This window comes from Staurois parvus, unplaced genomic scaffold, assembly GCF_062004578.1.
Source record: "Staurois parvus isolate SC_StPar_1 unplaced genomic scaffold, SC_StPar_1.0 ptg000027l, whole genome shotgun sequence".
NCBI lineage: Eukaryota > Metazoa > Chordata > Amphibia > Anura > Ranidae > Staurois > Staurois parvus.
Window position 1 is genome coordinate 4,618,648 of NW_028317823.1, and position 18,763 is coordinate 4,637,410.

At 41.4% G+C, this 18,763-nt stretch overlaps 1 protein-coding gene across 3 annotated transcripts in view; it reads right to left on the reverse strand.

Annotated features, from left to right (window-relative positions):
* The window catches only part of LOC149471146 (N-acetylated-alpha-linked acidic dipeptidase 2-like), a 160,925-nt gene that overhangs the window by 14,671 nt on the left and 127,491 nt on the right, over positions 1-18,763 (reverse strand). For all 3 annotated transcript variants that reach the window (XR_016307249.1, XM_089656563.1, XM_089656570.1), the window contains 3 exons: positions 18,585-18,652; positions 4,249-4,340; positions 917-1,007 (listed from right to left, as the gene is read on the reverse strand). Coding sequence is in view for 2 of the 3 variants with exons in the window: in XM_089656563.1 (XP_089512689.1) it covers positions 917-1,007; positions 4,249-4,340; positions 18,585-18,652 (251 nt within the window). In the remaining variant the exon portion in view is untranslated. The remainder of the gene's footprint in view (positions 1-916; positions 1,008-4,248; positions 4,341-18,584; positions 18,653-18,763) is intronic.

An 18,763-nucleotide genomic window follows, 5' to 3' on the forward strand; every position in this document is an offset into this window, starting at 1 on the left:
CTCTGAATCAGCAGATTATGGACAGGCAGGTGCTGCTCCAGACTCTGGGGTGGATCCCGACTTTAAAGCTGAGATCTTTCCCCAGCCTGGATTGGCTGAGTGACGCCAGCTGACAGCGGGCTTCAGCCCACTGTCAGCTGAAAACGGGTCACAGGAGTGCAAAATGAACTGCACTCCTGTGATCCATAAAAGTACAGCCAAAATGAACTTTGGCTGTACTTCTCCTTTAAATGTACACAGCTGAATTAGTCTCCCATGCTGTCCAGACAGCTCAGTAGAAAGCGATAAAACGAATTGGTTTTAAATGGAAGTCACCACAAATAATTTAGGGTCTAAAGTGGTTGTAAATCCTTACATACACCCAGAGGTAGGACTAGCCTCAAGTGATGAAAAGAAATCCTCCACAAGTTATACCCATTTATCTGCAGCCCTCTACTCTACAGCTGTTCAAAGTACACAGTTTACACAACATCTTGAGGTTCAGAAGGCGAGGGGTGGAGATCTGATATCACACTACACAGCACAGAGCAGAGAACCAAGCAATCAGACTTTAGTAAAGGGAATGGACACACCCCTTCTACACAGTCTCCTAGGGAAACATGCACATCTGACCCTGTCGATTACTTGCTGTGTGCTGGGGAAGGGGGGGGGGGGTCTCCTGGGACTGCTTGATGTCTGAAAGACACCACTTAAAATATTTAATATCTGCCCTGTTACAAGCCTGAAAGAGGATTCATCACTTCCACCTGGTATGAACAGGTTTTATTGTGCAAGGCTGGCTGGGTATCACATTGCAGTAATCCGCTATAGGGTCCCAGGCATGATTTAGGGCCCCATTAAGTTCTGGAAGCTCAGCAATAGTTGCACCTTGTGTAGTGGTCCATACCATAAAACACGTGTCTCACAGCCAGCTCACCCTATTTTTTGTGTATCGTGTTCTTGCAGATGCCAACCCTAGACGCTGAAAATATGCCTCGAAGTCACTGCCGGAGCCAAGCTTGTTTATCCTGCACAGAAATAAAGAAAAGAACGTAAAAATAGAAAGCAGCAGAATATGAAAGTGACTGCCCCCGCGCAACCCTGCTCCCCCCACCATGTCCCACATGCTGACCGGCATAGTGGGTGTCATCGGGTAGAGCGGAGGGAAACCAGAAAACATCCTTTTACCGATTGATCCCTCTACAGTGAAGGATCATGGGAAATTGATGCAGCTGCCACAGATTATGGGTAAGCTGCAATAGGATTTCAATACATTACATTTTTTTTTTTACCCGCTTTAAAAACTTTACTATGGCGCAAAAAAAAGGGGGTTCCTTAACCACTTGACCTCTGGAAGGTTTTAACCCCCTTCTTGACCAGGCCATTTTTTGCTATGCCGCACTGCACTAATTTACTTGGTAATTGCATGGTCATGCAATACTATACCCAAACAAAATGTATACCTTTTTTCACACAAAATAGAGATTTTTGGTGGCACTTGATCATCACTATTTTATTTATGCCATATAAAATTAAATATACTGAAAAATTTTAAAAATAAATATTTACTTCTGTTATTAAAATATCCAATAAACTAAAATTTTGCCATAACTTTAGGCCAAAATGTATTCTGCTACAAGTCTTAAAAAAATCCCAATAAGTGTATTTTAATTTGTGCAAAATCTACAGCGTCTACAGATTGGTGTATATATGCAGATTTTATTTTCTGACTGCCTATCATTTCATGAGATGCTAAAAAGTGTCAGGGCAGTACAGCCAACCCCCAAAATGACCCCTTTTTGTAAAGTATCCAGAGTATGGGGACACCACACACCCAAGGCTTTTTAAGAGCCTAGCCAAATCTGGGGATCGAAAAACAATGGCCACGTTCAGACTTTAAAAATGGTGAAATGTCCTTATTTTACTTCATCACTATTATCTGTTGGAGACCCTGAAATGACAGGATAAGGCACCCCCCCAAATTACGCCATTTTGGAAAGTAGACACTCCCAAGGTATTTGCAGAGAAGCATGCGGAGTTCCTGGAAAATATTTGCTACTAGTCTTCAGAAAAATGACTACTACACAAAAGTTGTCACTTAATGAGATATTTATCACACGTGCTATTGGTACATGTGGAATTACCCCCCAAAAACAAACAAACATTCTGCTACTCCTCACGAGTATGAGGATACCACATGTGAGACTCACAGCCTAACCCCAAAATCCAGTGACCACCTTCAGGCTTTCAAAAGAGCATATTTCCTCAGGTCACTTCCCATCACAGTTTTGGAGGCCCTGAAATGCCAGGATAGTAAAAACAAACCAACCCCCCTTTCCCCAAATGATACCATTTTGGAAAGTAGCCACCCCAAGGAATTTGATGAGACATGATGAGTATTTTGCAGATTTAATTTTTTTGCGACAAGGTTTTTGGAAAATTAAATCTGCAAGATACTTGCTATGCCTCAAATTCATTGGGGTGCCTTTTCAAAAAGGGGTAATTGTGTGGGGTTTTTGGTACTAACTGGGTTTTTCAGGCCTCCAAAACCAATAGATAGTGAGGAAGTGAAAAGAGGAAATTACACCCTTTGAAAGCCTGAAGGTGGTCATTAGTGTTGGCCCTCATACGCTCCCAAAAGTCTTACATGTTTTATCCCCATAACTGGCATGTGTGGGAAATCTCAAAGTGACAAAAAAATTTGTCAAAATATAGTCTTCCATGCACTCAACATGACTCTCAGTAAATACTTTGGGGTGTCTACTTTCCAAAAATGAACCATCTGGGGGGTGTTTGAACTGTCCTGTCATTTTACGCCCAACATTAGAAGCTTATGCCACACTCACTAACCACTTGAAGCCTTTTCTGACACTTTACTTTGAAAAAATATATTTGGGGTTTCTAAGTAATTTTTGTGCAAACAATACTGACTTTTACATGTAAGCAAAGGCCCTAGAGAATTAAATGGTGAATTTTTTTAATCACTCTGTATTTTTTCCAAATATTTAGTTTGGTAAAATATAAAAGAGTATTTGTGCAGCAGTTTTTCAAACAATTGGGTTTTATATTGGTTTTTGTGCAAGAAATTCAAAAGGATGTTACACCGAGTAAATAGATACCAAACATGCCATACTTTGAATTGCGCATGCTTGTGTAACTGAAAAATTACATAAATTATCCATAGGCAACGCTTTAAAAGGTTTTTATAGATTTGCAGAAGAGGTCTAGCACTAGAATTACTGCCCTCGATCTGATGCGTTCACGGTGATATCTCACATGCATAGTGCAATCACTGTTTAGGACCGTGTGTGTTCACCTGTGCAGGTGAGCTTGGTGAGACAGGGCATTAAGTTTTTTTTATATTTTATTTTTTACACTGTCTTTTTAAATCACTTTTATTGCTATCACAGGGAATGTAAATATCCCCTGTGATGGCAATAGGCAGCAAAAATGTACTCTGAGAAATCTGGGGTCTATTAGACCCAGATCCCTTCTCTGCCATCAACAGAATCTGATCACACCAAGATCAGGGGCAGGGGCGGACTGACCATTTGGAAACTCTGGTACTGCCCGAGGGCCCGGGGTCAGTAGGGGGCCCCATGAGATGCCCCTGGCACCTTTTTCATAGGCTTTCATAGGCCCATGATCCCCTATTGCCCAGGGGCCCCATGAGTTGTCAGTCCGCCCCTGATCAGGAGTAATCAGATGCTTTCCCCAATTTAAAAATGGTGCCATTTACGTCTTGCGAAACCAGAAGAAAATAAATGCTTCGTTTCATGGGTGCATGCAATTTGCTGAAGTTTTTTTTTTATCTTCATGCATTCCATGTACAAAATGTAAAAACCTTCAATGTACAGCTCCCCCCAGTACTTTCCTGAACCCAATCTCGATCCAGTAATGTGCACAAGAGCAACAGCTTTCCTGGGTTTTCTCATTGGGTGATACACAGAAGCAGCAGCTATTGGCTCCTGCCAATCACAGCCAATGAGGAGGGAGCATACACGAGCCCCTAGAGCAAGCAGCTTGAGAAGAGGATCGGGGCTGCTCTGTACAAAGCCATTATACATTTGCATAACCAAGTCTTTACAACCACTTTAACTTGACATGTCTGGCACATTTATGTGGGGCAACCTCATCTTCTATTTTATCAGAAAAAAAAAAAAAGTGTAAGGTATTGAGTGCACCAAAATTAACTTTTTTTTTTACTGCAAATATGCATTTGATAACTTAATTGATGTCTTTAATTTGGCAAGTGGTGAGCTACTTTACCTTGGTAGCTCAGCATTCTGTGTGGAAGGATCTTTGTCGAGCCAGCTTTCATACAAGGATCTGCCCTCATAGCCCTCGTCTGGACTCGATATCTGGAAAAGAATTTGCAATGACGTTTACTGGATACTCCAGCCAAGGCCTTTTTCTTCAGGATTTAATGAGCAAGGGTTAGGACATGTGTTCCTTGATTTGTGTTTTTTTAACCCACTAAGGCCAATTCCAGCCAAAATTGTTTTTTTATCTCCTAAATTTTTATTCTGAGGTTTAGTTGTCCTTTAAACCTTAATACATTTCAGCATACATTTTTTGGAAGAAAGATATTGTGTGTGGTAAATGCACTGTATGTATGTGTGGGAATGAGCACTGATGCACAGAAGCATTGGCATTTCTAAGAATACAGGGGCGTACAGACTATGGACGTTATACACCACCTTTGGCATCTAGGAAAAAAAAAAACAGCATTTTACATTAGGCATATTTTCTCAGGTGTGATAAATTGTATATTTATGGAGTGTATTTTTAAATGATGTTCCACTGCAATATTAACTCACCAGGTGTAGGATGGGACCAAGCCCAGAGAATCCAAAATTTGAATATAAAACATTACATTTTTTAGCAAAGACCCTAGAGAATGAAATGGCAACCTTTGCAATTTGTTTATGTCATGTGGCATTTGCATCAAGCAAAATTGTTGAAAAAAAAAAAAATATATACCTCAGCTACGGTTCTTAAATCTCGATAGGCAACACTTTGTAACTCTAAATGGGTAACCTGTACATTTTTAAAGGAGGTCTAGTGCTATATTAACCCCCTTCCTGACCAGGCCATTTTTTGCATTACGGCAGTGCGTTATTTCAGCTAACAATTGTGCGGTCATGCAACGTTGCACCCAAATTAAATTTACGTCCTTTTTTCCCACAAATTGAGCTTTCTTTCAGTTGTATTTGATCACCTGTGCGGTTTTATTTTTTCTGCTATTGAAAAAAAATATTGACTTTTTGCTATTAAACATGTCCAGTAAAAACCATTTTTGAAAATCTAATTTTGTCATAAATTTAGGAAAAAAATGTATTCTGTTACATGTCTTTGCTAACAAAGAAAAAAAATCCCAATACGTGTAAATTAATTGGTTTACGTGAAAGTTATAGTGTTTACAAATGGCAGTATATACACACACACTGGGATTTTTTTTTTTTTTTAATTTTTACTAGTAATGGCGGTGATCAGCGAGACTGCAGCGGGACTGCAGCGGAAATTCTGACACTGGGGGGAATTGACTTGGTGCCACTGACATCCCCAGTGACACCAATACAGTGATCAATGCTAATAAAAAGCACTGACACTGTACTAATGGCACAGGGCAAGAAAGGGTTAACATCTGGGGTGATAAAAGGGTTAACTGTGGCCGCTGTGATTGGCCTTTTACCTAGTCATGTAATAAGTTGTGTCCATAGGACACAGCGATCACTGACAGCGCCGGTTGTAAGCCACTGGAGACGCATTCTGGGAGGACACCATCCTAGAACTGGACAACCACACTGTAGCTGTCTTTGTTCTAAAGTGGTTAATTCTTTGGCTAATTGAGGGTCATAACACCTGTCAGCTTTTTGTCATCTCTGTCCCATTGGGGAGGTTTCCCTTCACTTCCTGTCCCATAGCCCAAACAGGAAGGGAGAGGAAATCCCAACAGAGTTAAGAAATCCCTGGTTGACACCATTTATCTGTAAAAAGAAAAACAAAAAAACCCAAACACACACCATACTACCTAAAACGTATATATAAAGATGAATAGTGCTGCACTAAAAACTACTAACCCCTACTTAACTACACAAAACACATAAATAGCAATTAATATATTATATATCCAACTCAATCTGTGAGTAATAATATCAATCAATAAGGTCCTATTAAAAAGGGAAAAATGTATAATGGTCACAAATAATGGTGACACAGACCAAATGGTGTATATTGAAGTCCAACTAGTCCCCTAACATGGGGCGTGAAAACACTAAACCGTAATGAATATTGATAAACATGTGATATACACAATAAATAAATGATCATATAAATACTATGAAAATAAATTCAAAGTGACAGTCCATAATAGAGTGAATCTAAAAGTGTAATTCTAGGAATCTTCTCCTTTAATATATACTTGTGATATCCACCACCAGCAGGCATGCATGCTCACCTCCACAGATTGACCCACATCACATAGGTCAAATAAAGAAACACTCCAAATTCTTCTTTCCTCTGTGTCCTGGTGACTGAGAGCTCCACATCACCAAAACCAATGGGGTAAATAAGAGAAAGGGGCCTTTCATAGTGTAATAGAGTTAATTAAAAACAACAAAGGATGTATTTACAAGAGTATAGAGGCTATTCGCCTGGTAAAACAAAGATGGCGGCAATTGTCCGCTGTACCGGAAATGACGTCACCACGCTTCTAGATTCGCTCTATTATGGACTGTCACTTTGAATTTATTTTCACAGTATTTATATGATCATTTATTTTTATTAATGTTTGTTTTTTATTCATTGTGTATATCACAGGTTTATCATCAATACTCATCACAGTTTAGTGTGGTTTTCATGCCCCATGTTAGGGGGTTAGTTGGACTTCAATATACACCATTTGGTCTGTGCCACTACACATTTTTTTCCCCTTTAAATTGGATAGATAAATATATCTATGTCCTGTTAACCCATGAGTAATAAAATCAATCTATCTATATCAGCACAATGGCTAAGTGGTTAGCACTTCCGCCTGGCAGTGTTAGCATAGTTGGTTTGAATCCCAACCACGGCACCACCTGCCTGGAGTTTGCATGTTCTCTCTGTGCCTGAGTGGGTTTCCTCCAACACTCCAAAGACATGCTAGTAGGTTAATTGGCTCCTGTCCAAAGTGGCCCTAGTATGTGTATGAATGAGTTAGGGACCTTAGATTGTATGCCCCTTGAGGGTTAGGGTCTGGTGTGAATGTACTATATATATATATATATATATATATATATATATATGTAAAGCGCTGCGTAAATTTGATGGCAAGTACCTGGAATAAATATTTGTTTATGTGTTTTGTGTAAAGTAGGGGTTAGTAGTTTTTAGCGCAGCACTATTCATCTTTATATATATTTCTAGTTAGTGGTGGAACACATTTTTTGGTGCTTGCTGGTCTTTGGTTCAGTTTAGTTTTTGTCACTCATGTGTCAGCACATAAGATCCTTATTACTACCTAAAACTTGTCACTCGAGTTCCAGGTGGGACCAAATAAATGTGGTACTTAGCAATCAGCATTATGGGGCACCAAGAAAAATGGGACAATTTCAGACAGCCCCCTCTCACCTCGCCTGATGCCAAATTACAGCAAAACCTGCAGCAATGAGTTTCTGTATAATATTTCACTACAGCTGTATGTATGCCATCAGCAGACAAAAAAAACTGTAGTTGTACAATTTAATAGATTTTCCTTGTTACTTGGAGAGAAGCAAGTCATGATTTACAATTCAGATCTCTCGAGAGGCACTGGTGACATAGCCTTCCCAGGAGGCATCTGAGCTTAGGACTACAGAGCCTGGTGCTTCAACACCAGGAAAAACCCAAACTGTATAACACTTTTTTTTTTGCAAGAGGTCTTTAGATTGGCACGCAGAGTTCGTTTTCAGGGTTAGTGTGGAAAGGTACGCTTTAATGTCTACACCTCTCCTCTGAACCAAGGCCCATGCAATATAAACACAAAAAAGTTTTGCTCCTTCAACTGTTCTTGGTAAAATCAATTTTTTCCATGCTCCCTTTATTTTTGTGATAACAGATCCTCTAACCAGCCATAAAACCGAAGCTGTTGCGCTCAGAAATAATTCAGTTCTTGAGAGCAGACACAATGTTGTTATAACATAAAACTAACTGGAACACTCTGCAGGGAAACCCTCATAAATAGGCATTCCTACAAAACTGGAGCAACATTGCCATCTGCTGGATAGATCAGATATTGCACGCCCATATCATCAAAGACCTCTAACATATTCTCCAATAAGTCAGCTATCTATGGATCCTCATTTGGTTATGAAAGTGATGGTAATGATATCCGTATTCTCCAGAAACAATTCATACACATCCACTACCTAATGGACCTGTAATCTTCCATGACATTTTTTGTGATTTTCTGTCCTCCACGAGCTCCTGAAGCTGTCTCAGCCTTTGCACATAACATGCACTTCTCATTCCAAACACACAAATCCCATAGTCAGTCTCAGGAGTGAGCAGAAGAGGGTGGCTACATACAGCGGGACCAGGGGTGGACTGACCATTTGGAAACTCAGGCATTGCCGAGGGCCCGGGGTCAGTAGGGGGCCCCATGAGATGCCCCTGGTACCTTTTCATTGGCTTTTTTGAGTTTGGGCAAGGACACAGGGGCCCCATGATCCCCTATTGCCCGGGGGCTCCATGAGTTGTCAGTCCGCCCCTAAGCAGGACCATAGAGAATGAATGTAGCCACCTGCTAAGAGGAAGTCAGATCAAAGCAGGAGGGCCCGGAGTCAGTAGAGGGCCCCATGAGATGCCCCTGGTACCTTTTTCATAGGCTTTTTTCAGTTTGGGCAAGGACACAGGGGCCCCATGATCCCCTATTGCCCGGGGGCCCCATGAGTTGTCAGTCCGCCCCTGAGCAGGACCATAGAGAATGAATGTAGCCACCTGCTAAGAGGAAGTCAGATCAAAGCAGTAAACAAAGAAACACAAAAAATCCCACAACAAAAAAGAAAAAAAAAACACACAAAAAACCCACAAAAAAAAGGGGGGGGGGGATCTGGAGGTGGGTGGGACCTAGCCCTTCTTGGAGTGTCTAAATACTCACTGTGCTGGCCCAGCTCCTCCTCCCCTCCCCAGTCTACCTACATAACCTAATGTAACAAAAGGGGAATACTGTAGTGTGTCACTTGAATGGCGGTTCTGAGCATCGCTGGGACTGCCATCACATCTAAGATGACAGCACCCTCAGGGGTTTTGGATATCTTCACAAACATGTATAAAAACAATCTCGGGGAGATCTTTGTTGAAATGGTCTAGTGACGGGACAACTGTAGACAGAGCCTTGTGGTGTGGTGCTTGTTAAAACTGGAGGTCTCTTCGGGAAAGCCCTCACCAAGTACATGGAGGATCAGCTTTGGCAGGTCCCTAAGGAGCTGGGTCCCCCTAGCTTTGGCCTAGGACTAGGTAGATGAAGAGTACCTTGCCACTCTCAGGAGCCTTGCATCCAAGAGGTTCAAGGATTAAGGCCTTTCCTCATTGGTGGTCAGGTCAGAACCCATACATTGCTGGAATTTGAGCGGTTATACCAGGATGCCTGCAGCTGCTCCCAGTACTGTTTTTTTTTTTTTTTTTTTTTTAGATCTGCCGTTTGGTTGGTTTTTCAATTTCTCCACTACGGCCTTCTGGGATGCCCCCTAGGGGGCATGTCACTGGGAGCTCCTTGTGCCTCCCACTAAATGAATAGACACGATTTAGTTCAATTCCCACTAGAAAGGTATCAATACTGAGAGACTGCCTATAAGCAGAGACAAGCCTAGAAGAACAGAAAAAAATAAAAAGTCCCACCCACTGTACCCACCTTACTACATTGTGAATAACCAACTAGCACCCCCTCCTGGTCAGAAGGGCACCAGTGTTATATTAACAAAAACTGATGAAGGCAGAAACTACACTTGATCATACCCAGGCCGAGAAGCAACAACTGGGCCTCTAACTTCAGTACAGGTACCTCTGCAGATACCAATACAATAAAATGACCACAACTATACATAAACTCCACGTAGGACACAATTTAGCTAGTGAAACACTTGTATATCACAGTTTTCCTCTCAATAGCTTTCAGCCTGGATGCAGAGTGCTGTGATGTAATCAGGAATCAGACTGCATTGCATAGAGAAGCACAGAGACCCAGTATTTTCTTTTTATAATTTTTTTTTCACGTTTCAGTAGCATGTTGATTAGGAGAGGAAAAAAAACAGAAATAGGGAAGTCAAGGCATAAGCAGATTAAACTCCAGCTCTAAATAGGCCTGTGTAAGTGGATACTGCACCCTCCCAGTGAGGATTTCCACTCCTGTGACCAAGGACAAGCTATGAAATATCTGTATCTTGGAGAATCTAGTAACAGCTGTGTAGCTGTAATTACAGTACAGAGAAGAGAATGAAGCTGTCAAGTCTGTAGCGAGAGGGTGACTGGTTCCCTGAACTCATTACACCAGGAGACGCTCTCGCCGTTCTCTCAGAGCTACAAGGGCAAATATTTTCTGTCTCCTAGACCGGATCTTGAGGGTTTCCTTGTGTTGCTCTTATTACATTGTCACCTACAATTCTCTGTACAGAGCAAACTACATCATCCTAGCTAGGGACTGATTGGGAAGGGGGGGTAGACCAGGGAGTTCAACTCAGGATAGCAAGATTCAGTAATAACATGTTCTAATAGGGATCCACACAGTCAGATAGTCATCTGTCATAATTATGAACTGTGTAGTCTGATGGTTCACATAATTTGATAGAATTTAAATGTGTTTTTAAAGCTGAACTCTGTCCTTATAATCAGCCTTCTCTCCTGTACTGAAATTGTTTATTCTGATTTCACTGCACACTGAGCTGCTTGCAGTGTGCGTTAGAAGCTTCAGCAGGTCAGAGAGCCTTCTGGAGGAGGTCCAGCATCACTTAGCTCTTCCCTCAGCTTGACTGTCCCTCATCCACCCCTGTCATTCATTGGATTTCAGTTTGGTTAATCACAGAGGCTCAGCATCACATGTGGGTGTTCTCTAGGGCAGGGGTCTCCAAACTATGGCCCTCCAGCTGTTGAAGTACAAGTCCCATCATACCTCTGCCCCTGGGAGTCTTGCCTGTGGCTGTCAGTCTTGCAAGGCCTCATGGGACTCGCAGTTCCTCAACACCTGGAGGGCCATTGTTTGGAGACCCCTGCTCTAGGGTGACGTTTGAGAAAAGGAAGGCGTTGCATCTCCAAAACATTGGCCTTTATGGAACTCCAGTAAATCACATTTTTTACTGTGGGAGAGCAGTTTTCAATTCTGGATTACATGGTAATACCAGTGGCTATACCCTCATTTGAACACACCCCTTTTAACTTCCTGGGCAGATCCAAATTCTCCATTTGTATCTCACGTGCTCTCCCTCCCAGACACTGCAGCTCCCATTGGGAGGGCTTTAGCAGCAGAGGCAGTGCTGCCAGTCCAGAAAACAGTGGTCAGGACTAGGTGTGGTCAGGTGCTGAATGACCAACTACAGGCTTTTGATAGCAAGCTACACCCCCTGCAACATCTCATCCCACTGTAAAGCAACCAGGGACAGCCTACATGAATGGCAACTCTGCTCTGAATTCAAGAGCAGTGCAGCACTGTCACCAAATCCCAGCAATGCCTTCTAATACCACTCTAGTTTATATAGGAAAACTAGGATCTTCACCAGCACACCTTGATGCTTTCTGTGAATAAGGGTTCAAGTACACTGCAGCTGATAAACTCACATTTAGGAGCGGTTAAACAGTTTTTTCAGCAGCCCCTGAACTCACCCTAATGTTTTCCTATGTGTCCATGTACACATCTTCGTTTACAGTCATTTACAGGCATTTGAGTCGATTTTATCAGTGTTTCAAACGCAAAACGCTTGTAAACGCGGCAAAACGCACTTGCAATTTTTTTTTAACTCTTCCTGTTCCCGATGCTGTCCAGAGCCTTTTTTCATCATGAAAAATGCATGCAAAGTGTTTTCAAGGTACTCAGATGGACAAAACACTGAACACAGGATATTCCTACCAAGCTTGTCACACATTGTAATGACCAATTCACACCTCAGACCTCTCCCACCCTTGGTAACAGAAGCTTGCCACACATTGTAATGACCATTCACACCTCAAACTCCTCATGAAGACCCCCTGTCAGGTGGCCTTAATGACTCCCTACACCAGACACCTTCCCACCTTGGAAACAAAAGAAATGTTAATAACAATTCACACCTCAAACTCCTCAGGAAGACCCCCTGCCAGGTGGCCTTAATGACTCCCTCCACCAGACACCTCTCCCACCCTTGGAAACAAAAGAAATGTTAATGAGCAACTCACACCTAAGCTAATCTCAACATATACTGCTGTCTCTGCTTCTACTCTCTGTATTTCTCTGAAACAGTCTGAAATGGTTAATAATTTACCACGTTTCAGTGCATTCTGGGCATTTGGGAGGTTCTCCTGTGCTTATCTTTAAAAATTGCTTCTAAACGCAAACAAACGAGTTATGCAAATGCAGCTAAACAGACGTTTTTTAACCTACATTTTCCAGCAGTCAGTTTCCATCGTTCAGAAGTGTCCCGTGTACATGGGGCCAAAGAGCAAAGAGTATCACTATACCAGACATCAAAAGGCCAATATTTCAGACCTCACAGGATACCTTTTTTCAAGACGGTGATCCTTTGAGGCCCCAAAATGTCAGTCTGATACCAATTACCTTATGTGAATAACTGACAAGATTACTACTCTACCAAGGTGTACTGCCGAAGAAGCCCATTTTCCCAGCATTACACAATGACTCCGTTCAGTAATTTATTATAGCACTCAACACCAAGTGTGGAGAAGCCTGAAAGGAGTGCGATGGATACAACTTTGTTCATATAGGCATATCCTATTAGAAGCCACACTGCTATGTATTCAGAAGCAATGAAGCAGTGTTGTCACCCATCACAGGAAGCAGAATTAAGTTAACTGGCAGGATCTATAGGCACTTGTGAGGCTTTGCAGTGGGACCAAGAAAACTAAGCCATGATGCAAATATATACAGTTGTGCTCTAAAGTTTGCATACCCTGGCAGAAATTGTTAAATTTTGGCATTGATATTCTAAATATGACTGATCATGCCAAAAAATGCTTTTTTATTTAAGGATGATGATCATATGAAGCCATTTATTATCAAATAGTTGTTTGGCTCCTTTTTAAATCATAATAACAGAAATCACCCAAATGGCCATGATTAAAGTTTCCATCCCCTGGAATGTTTGGCCTTGGTACAGACACACAAGGTGACACACACGGGTTAAAATTCCAATTAGAGGTTAATGTCCCACATCTGTGGCTTTTTAAATTGCAATTAGTGTCAGTGTATAAATAGCCAATGAGTTTGTTAGCTCTTACGTGGAAGCACTGACTAGGCTAGATACTGAGCCATGGGGATCAGAAAAGAACTGTCAAAAGTCCTACGTAACAAGGTAAAGAAACTTTATAAAGATGGAAAAGGACATACAAAGATTTCCAAAGCCTTGAATATGCCAATCAGTACTGTTAAATCAACTATTAAGAAGTGGAAAGTTCGGGGATCTCTTGATACCAAGCCAAGGTCAGGTAGACCAAAAAAGATTGCAGCCACAACTGCCAGAAGAATTGTCCGGTATTTAAAGAAAAACCCACAGGAAACCTCAAAAGAAATACAGGCTGCTCTGGAAAAAGATGGTGTGGTTGTTTTTAAGGAGTACAATACGGTGACACTTGAACAAAAATTAGCTGTTTGGTCGAGGTGCCAGACAGAAGCTTTTACTGCACCAATGACACAAAAAGGCCCAGTAAAAATATATTAGACAACACCTTGACATGCCTAACCGGGCCTTTTTGTGTCATTGATGCAGTAAAGGCTTCTCTTTGGAACCTCGACCATGCAGCTCATTTTTGTTGAAGTGTCATCATATTGTGCTCCTTCAAAACAACCACACTGTCTTTTTCCAGAGCAGCCTGTATTTTTCTTGTGGTTACCTATGGGTTACCCTTTGTATCCTGAACAATTCTTCTGGCAGTTGTGGCTGCAATCTTTCTTGGTCTATCTGACCTTGGCTTGGTATCAAGAGATCCCCGAACTTTCCACTTCTTAATAGGTGATTTAACAGTACTGACTGGTGTATTCAAGGATTTGGACATCTTTATATGTCCTTTTCCATCTTTATAAAGCTCCATTACCTTGTTACGCAGGACTTTTGACAGTTCTTTTCTGATCGCTATGGTTCAGTATCTAGCCTATTCAGTGCTTCCACATAACAGCTAACAAACGCATTGACTATTTATACACTGACACTAATTTCAATTTAAAAAGCCACAGATGTGGGACATTAAACTCGAATTGGCATTTTAACCCGTGTGTGTCACCTTGTGTGTCTGTACCAAGGCCAAACATTCCAGGGTATAGAAACTTTTGATCCGGGTCATTTGGGTGATTTCTGTTATCATTATAATTTAAAAAGGAGCCAAAAAACTATTTGATAATAAATGGCTTCATATGATCATCATCCTTCGATAAAAGAGCATTTTTTGGCAACATGAGTTATATTTTCAATATCAATGTCAAAATGTCACAATTTCTGCCAGGGTATGCAAACATTTGAGCACAACTGTACCAGTATAAGTGATGAAGCAGATTTTGTTTTATTTTTTCTTAAGTGCAAGGAAATTAGTTGTGTTCAAGTATGCTGTGCAGATTATGGCAAAAGCTGTTCCCCCACCAATCCTCTTCGGTTTACTGCAGTAATAACAGGTCCAGGAACCCGTTGCCAATGCATACCCTGTTGTCACCATCTCTGCTGCTTTCAGCCATTGCATGGCCTCTGATGTTGCCCTGCACATGTGCTTAGGAGTTACATTATCTCCGACACGTGGCCCAATCCTGGACTTTGAGGAATTCGAGAGAACACAGGGGGAGAAAAAAAAAAGGGGGGAAAGAGGAAGAAGCTTCGGGCAGAGAAGACTTTACCCATCACTTCTACCAAAAAAACCTCTCAGCAATTTTAGAGCTGAATCTGTCTTTAGTGGGAGGATGTATCTCAGCTTCAGGGGGTCTTTAAACGTAAGCATAAAAAGGTCCAGTTTATGGTCCTTCAAGACTTTAGGTATCTGGACTATGGCCAGTGCAGTAGACTGCCTCAGGCTTGGTGGTCAGTGGCAGGGAAAAAAAAAAACACCACATACATTGTGCCCCTTTGTTGGCATTCCCCACCTAGTTTGTGTAAGGGAAGAACAGTGCCCTGGGGGCCAGATAAAGGCAAGCAAAGGGGCTGCATCTGGCCTGTGAGCTATAATTTGGAGACCACTGCTCTACTAATCTTGGACATCTGATTCTTGCAGAGGTCCTGTTGGAATGACCCTTTTTTATCTAGTGTGATATCTGGAGTCCTGCACATTCCCCTAGAAATCCAATCCCTGTGAGCTGCTTTTCAAGCATAATCCTTGGATAAACATTGGCTAAACCTGTGCCGGGTCACTGAGTTGGCTAGTTCTGCTCACTCGGGAGTATTGGAGGATTTCAGCTGTATAGCTAGGACATGCAGTACATGGTTCCCTAGATACATTTTAACTTGACCCCATGTTATTTAGGAGAGTGGCCACATTTATGCTGATGACTTCACAATATCCTAGTTAAATGTTTAAGCATTCTCTGACCTTTCTTGCCCAACACCACAACTAGAAATCCCCAGGAAAGCCAAGCACTCAGTTATACTGCAGCTTTATGTTCACCTGGTGGTTTTTCCCATTAAAAAACAACACTTTTCTAGGGTGACTATGCCAATTCACTGTACTGTTCTATGGAGGAGCAGCGTTGTTACCCTAGGTTGCTCTCTCCTGATCTGGACTACAGAACACCATAACCCCTCTCCTTATCCCCATAGAAAGTTCTAGAAATGTCCAGGGCTGACAACACTGCTCAAGATTATAGTGCTCAGTATACATCAGAAGGAGCACAAGACAAAATGGTAGAAGGGTCCAAACTGATTTAATGCTTCACATAAATAGTGAATGCTGTCATATTATGTAGGCCATCAGTAGCCAGTAATGCCAGTGTTTTTGCTATGACTCTCCTGATTGAGTAACACTATACCTATACAGGTTGACCATAAACAGCTTGAATTTCAGTCACAGGAGAAACCAGTCAAAATTTGAGCTATGCCAACACCACCTGGCTTGATAAACTTAAAAAAATGAGAAATTGAGAGGCAGGCAAGAAAAAAAAACCCCAAGCAGAGACTGCAGCCAATCAGCTGCAGTCACTGTTTAGGTATTCTGACAGTTGTAGATGGCTGTCAGGAAGCCAGCAGCAGGAGATTCCTCCATTCATGTCTGCATTTATAGTCAGCCTAATACAGGAACGTTTCTCTTGAGCCCACTAATGTTCTGACTACATCATGACCCTGATGAAGGTATTTTTGGCCCCTGAAACACATTGGATTTTTATTATGTGAACCATTAAAGTAATTTGGACTCTTCCATTATTTCTGCGGCTCCTTCTGTAGGTGTATGCTTTGAGGTTCTGAATAACCACTGGAGAGTAACCCTGCCTTCTGGCAGCTGCCTAACCAGAGTCAGTGAGATGTTAGGACACATTGGATGTCTGGCAGGATTGACAGGTATTCTTTTGCACTTACCAGATGTAACAATGTTTTTAAATGCTATATCTAATGGATCAAGTGAGCAAATAAGATGTTCAGTGTTTGGACACCACCTTTAAGTATGTAAACCCCAACTTTAGTGCTGAATACTGTAAATACTGGGGAGTTAAACCGATGAGAGTCTCTGAAGGATTCTAATGATGAGCTTTCTGGGTATGTATATATGCTAATCAATGCTTTAGTCCCAGGTCTCTGGCCAAACTTTTTTCAGGCCTATTCCTAGTGTTCCTGCCAGTCCCTCTGCTTTCCTATAAAACTGACCACACTAGGCATGGGAGCACATCCATCTCAGCATGGTCAGTTTCTGTGCTGAGAGAAAAGCCTGCCTGTCCTCCAGTGATCACACTTGTGCCAGCCATTCACTTGGAAGATCAGTGTACTGCTGTTTCCCCACCCCTCCAAGCCCCTTATGCAGTTAACAGATTATGCAATCACAAAAAAAAAAAAATTAATTCACCTGTCACAGCGGGATCAAAGCTTTATAGAACAATACGAGACAAATAACATATATATTGTATAGTATATATGTATTCAAATAAGTTGGTGCAGCGCTAAATGATAATACATATTAGTAAACATACTGCCATGCAATTTCAAATAAATGTGGATAGGTGATATCACCTTAAGGTGATTAATCGTGATATATAGTTCAAAATAATCGTGTGGATCAATCAGAGATCACAATTCCAAAGTGTGTGGATGTCCTGATCCGGGAGTGACAACAGGTGCAAGCCACACGAATGGATAAAAAACGCACTCACCAGATGTGCGTTTAGAATGCACAATAATAAATCCTGCGTCATCAGGTTATAGAAAGGTCATCAAATCTCGGGTCAGGTTACCATACGAATCACTATCCCAGCTCCACAGAAAAGGTCACCAGAAACCGCTACCAGGTATCACCATCAGGGTCATCTATCCTCCAAATGGGCAATGTGAATGATGACACTCACACAGAGTGCCCAATGAGAGACCACATAGTGTGATATTGCTTAAGGTACCTTTTTATTCAAGGATAATAGGTGCAATAGTAAAAACAAATTTTCAAAAAGTTCCAAAAGTTACTGAACATGTATTCAGGGTATGCTGTGGCTAGATGTCCAGTTGCTGTTGCCCCTCTGACGCATTTCGTGCACATAGTCATAGGGATAAGGGCTTACCCTTACTTGATGACCTTTCTATAACCTGATGACGCAGGATTTATTATTGTGCATTCTAAACGCACATCTGGTGAGTGCGTTTTTTATCCATTCGTGTGGCTTGCACCTGTTGTCACTCCCGGATCAGGACGTCCACACACTTTGGAATTGTGATCTCTGATTGATCCACACGATTATTTTGAACTATATATCACGATTAATCACCTTAAGGTGATATCACCTATCCACATTTATTTGAAATTGCATGGCAGTATGTTTACTAATATGTATTATCATTTAGCGCTGCACCAACTTATTTGAATACATATATACTATTGGAGGTTTTTTTTGGTTGCCTTTTCGGTGTATCAGCTGCTTATTTATTTGAATACATATATGTATGTATGTATGTGTGTATATATGTATTTACATATATATATATATATATATATATATATATATATATTTTCTTTGTTGTTCTTTTGGTAGCGCTCACTAAAATTTCTTCTATTATATATTGTATAGTAACACTGCAGTCACATGACTGACTTTTCACTGCTGGTCATTAGGTTACCTTGACTATAGCAGACAGTAGCATGTAATTGTGGATTCCAATGAATGCAGGCAATTCTATATGGTGGTGGCCAGGCTTCACTTTGAGTGTGTAAAAATGAACCTGACACTGAGCGACCCAGCAAGAACTCATTATTCACTCCTCTTCCAGGGGACTTACCTCCTTTGTAAGCTCATAGACCAGCTGGTACATCAGAGGGGTGCAATCCACTCTTAAGGTGTAGTTTCCTGAAAAAAATAAATATAGGCAATCATAAGAAAAAAAAACCCTTTGTGAGAAACTTCATATAGTAGCCACCATTCTGGACTAATTGCACAACATAGGTTGTTATAGAGGGT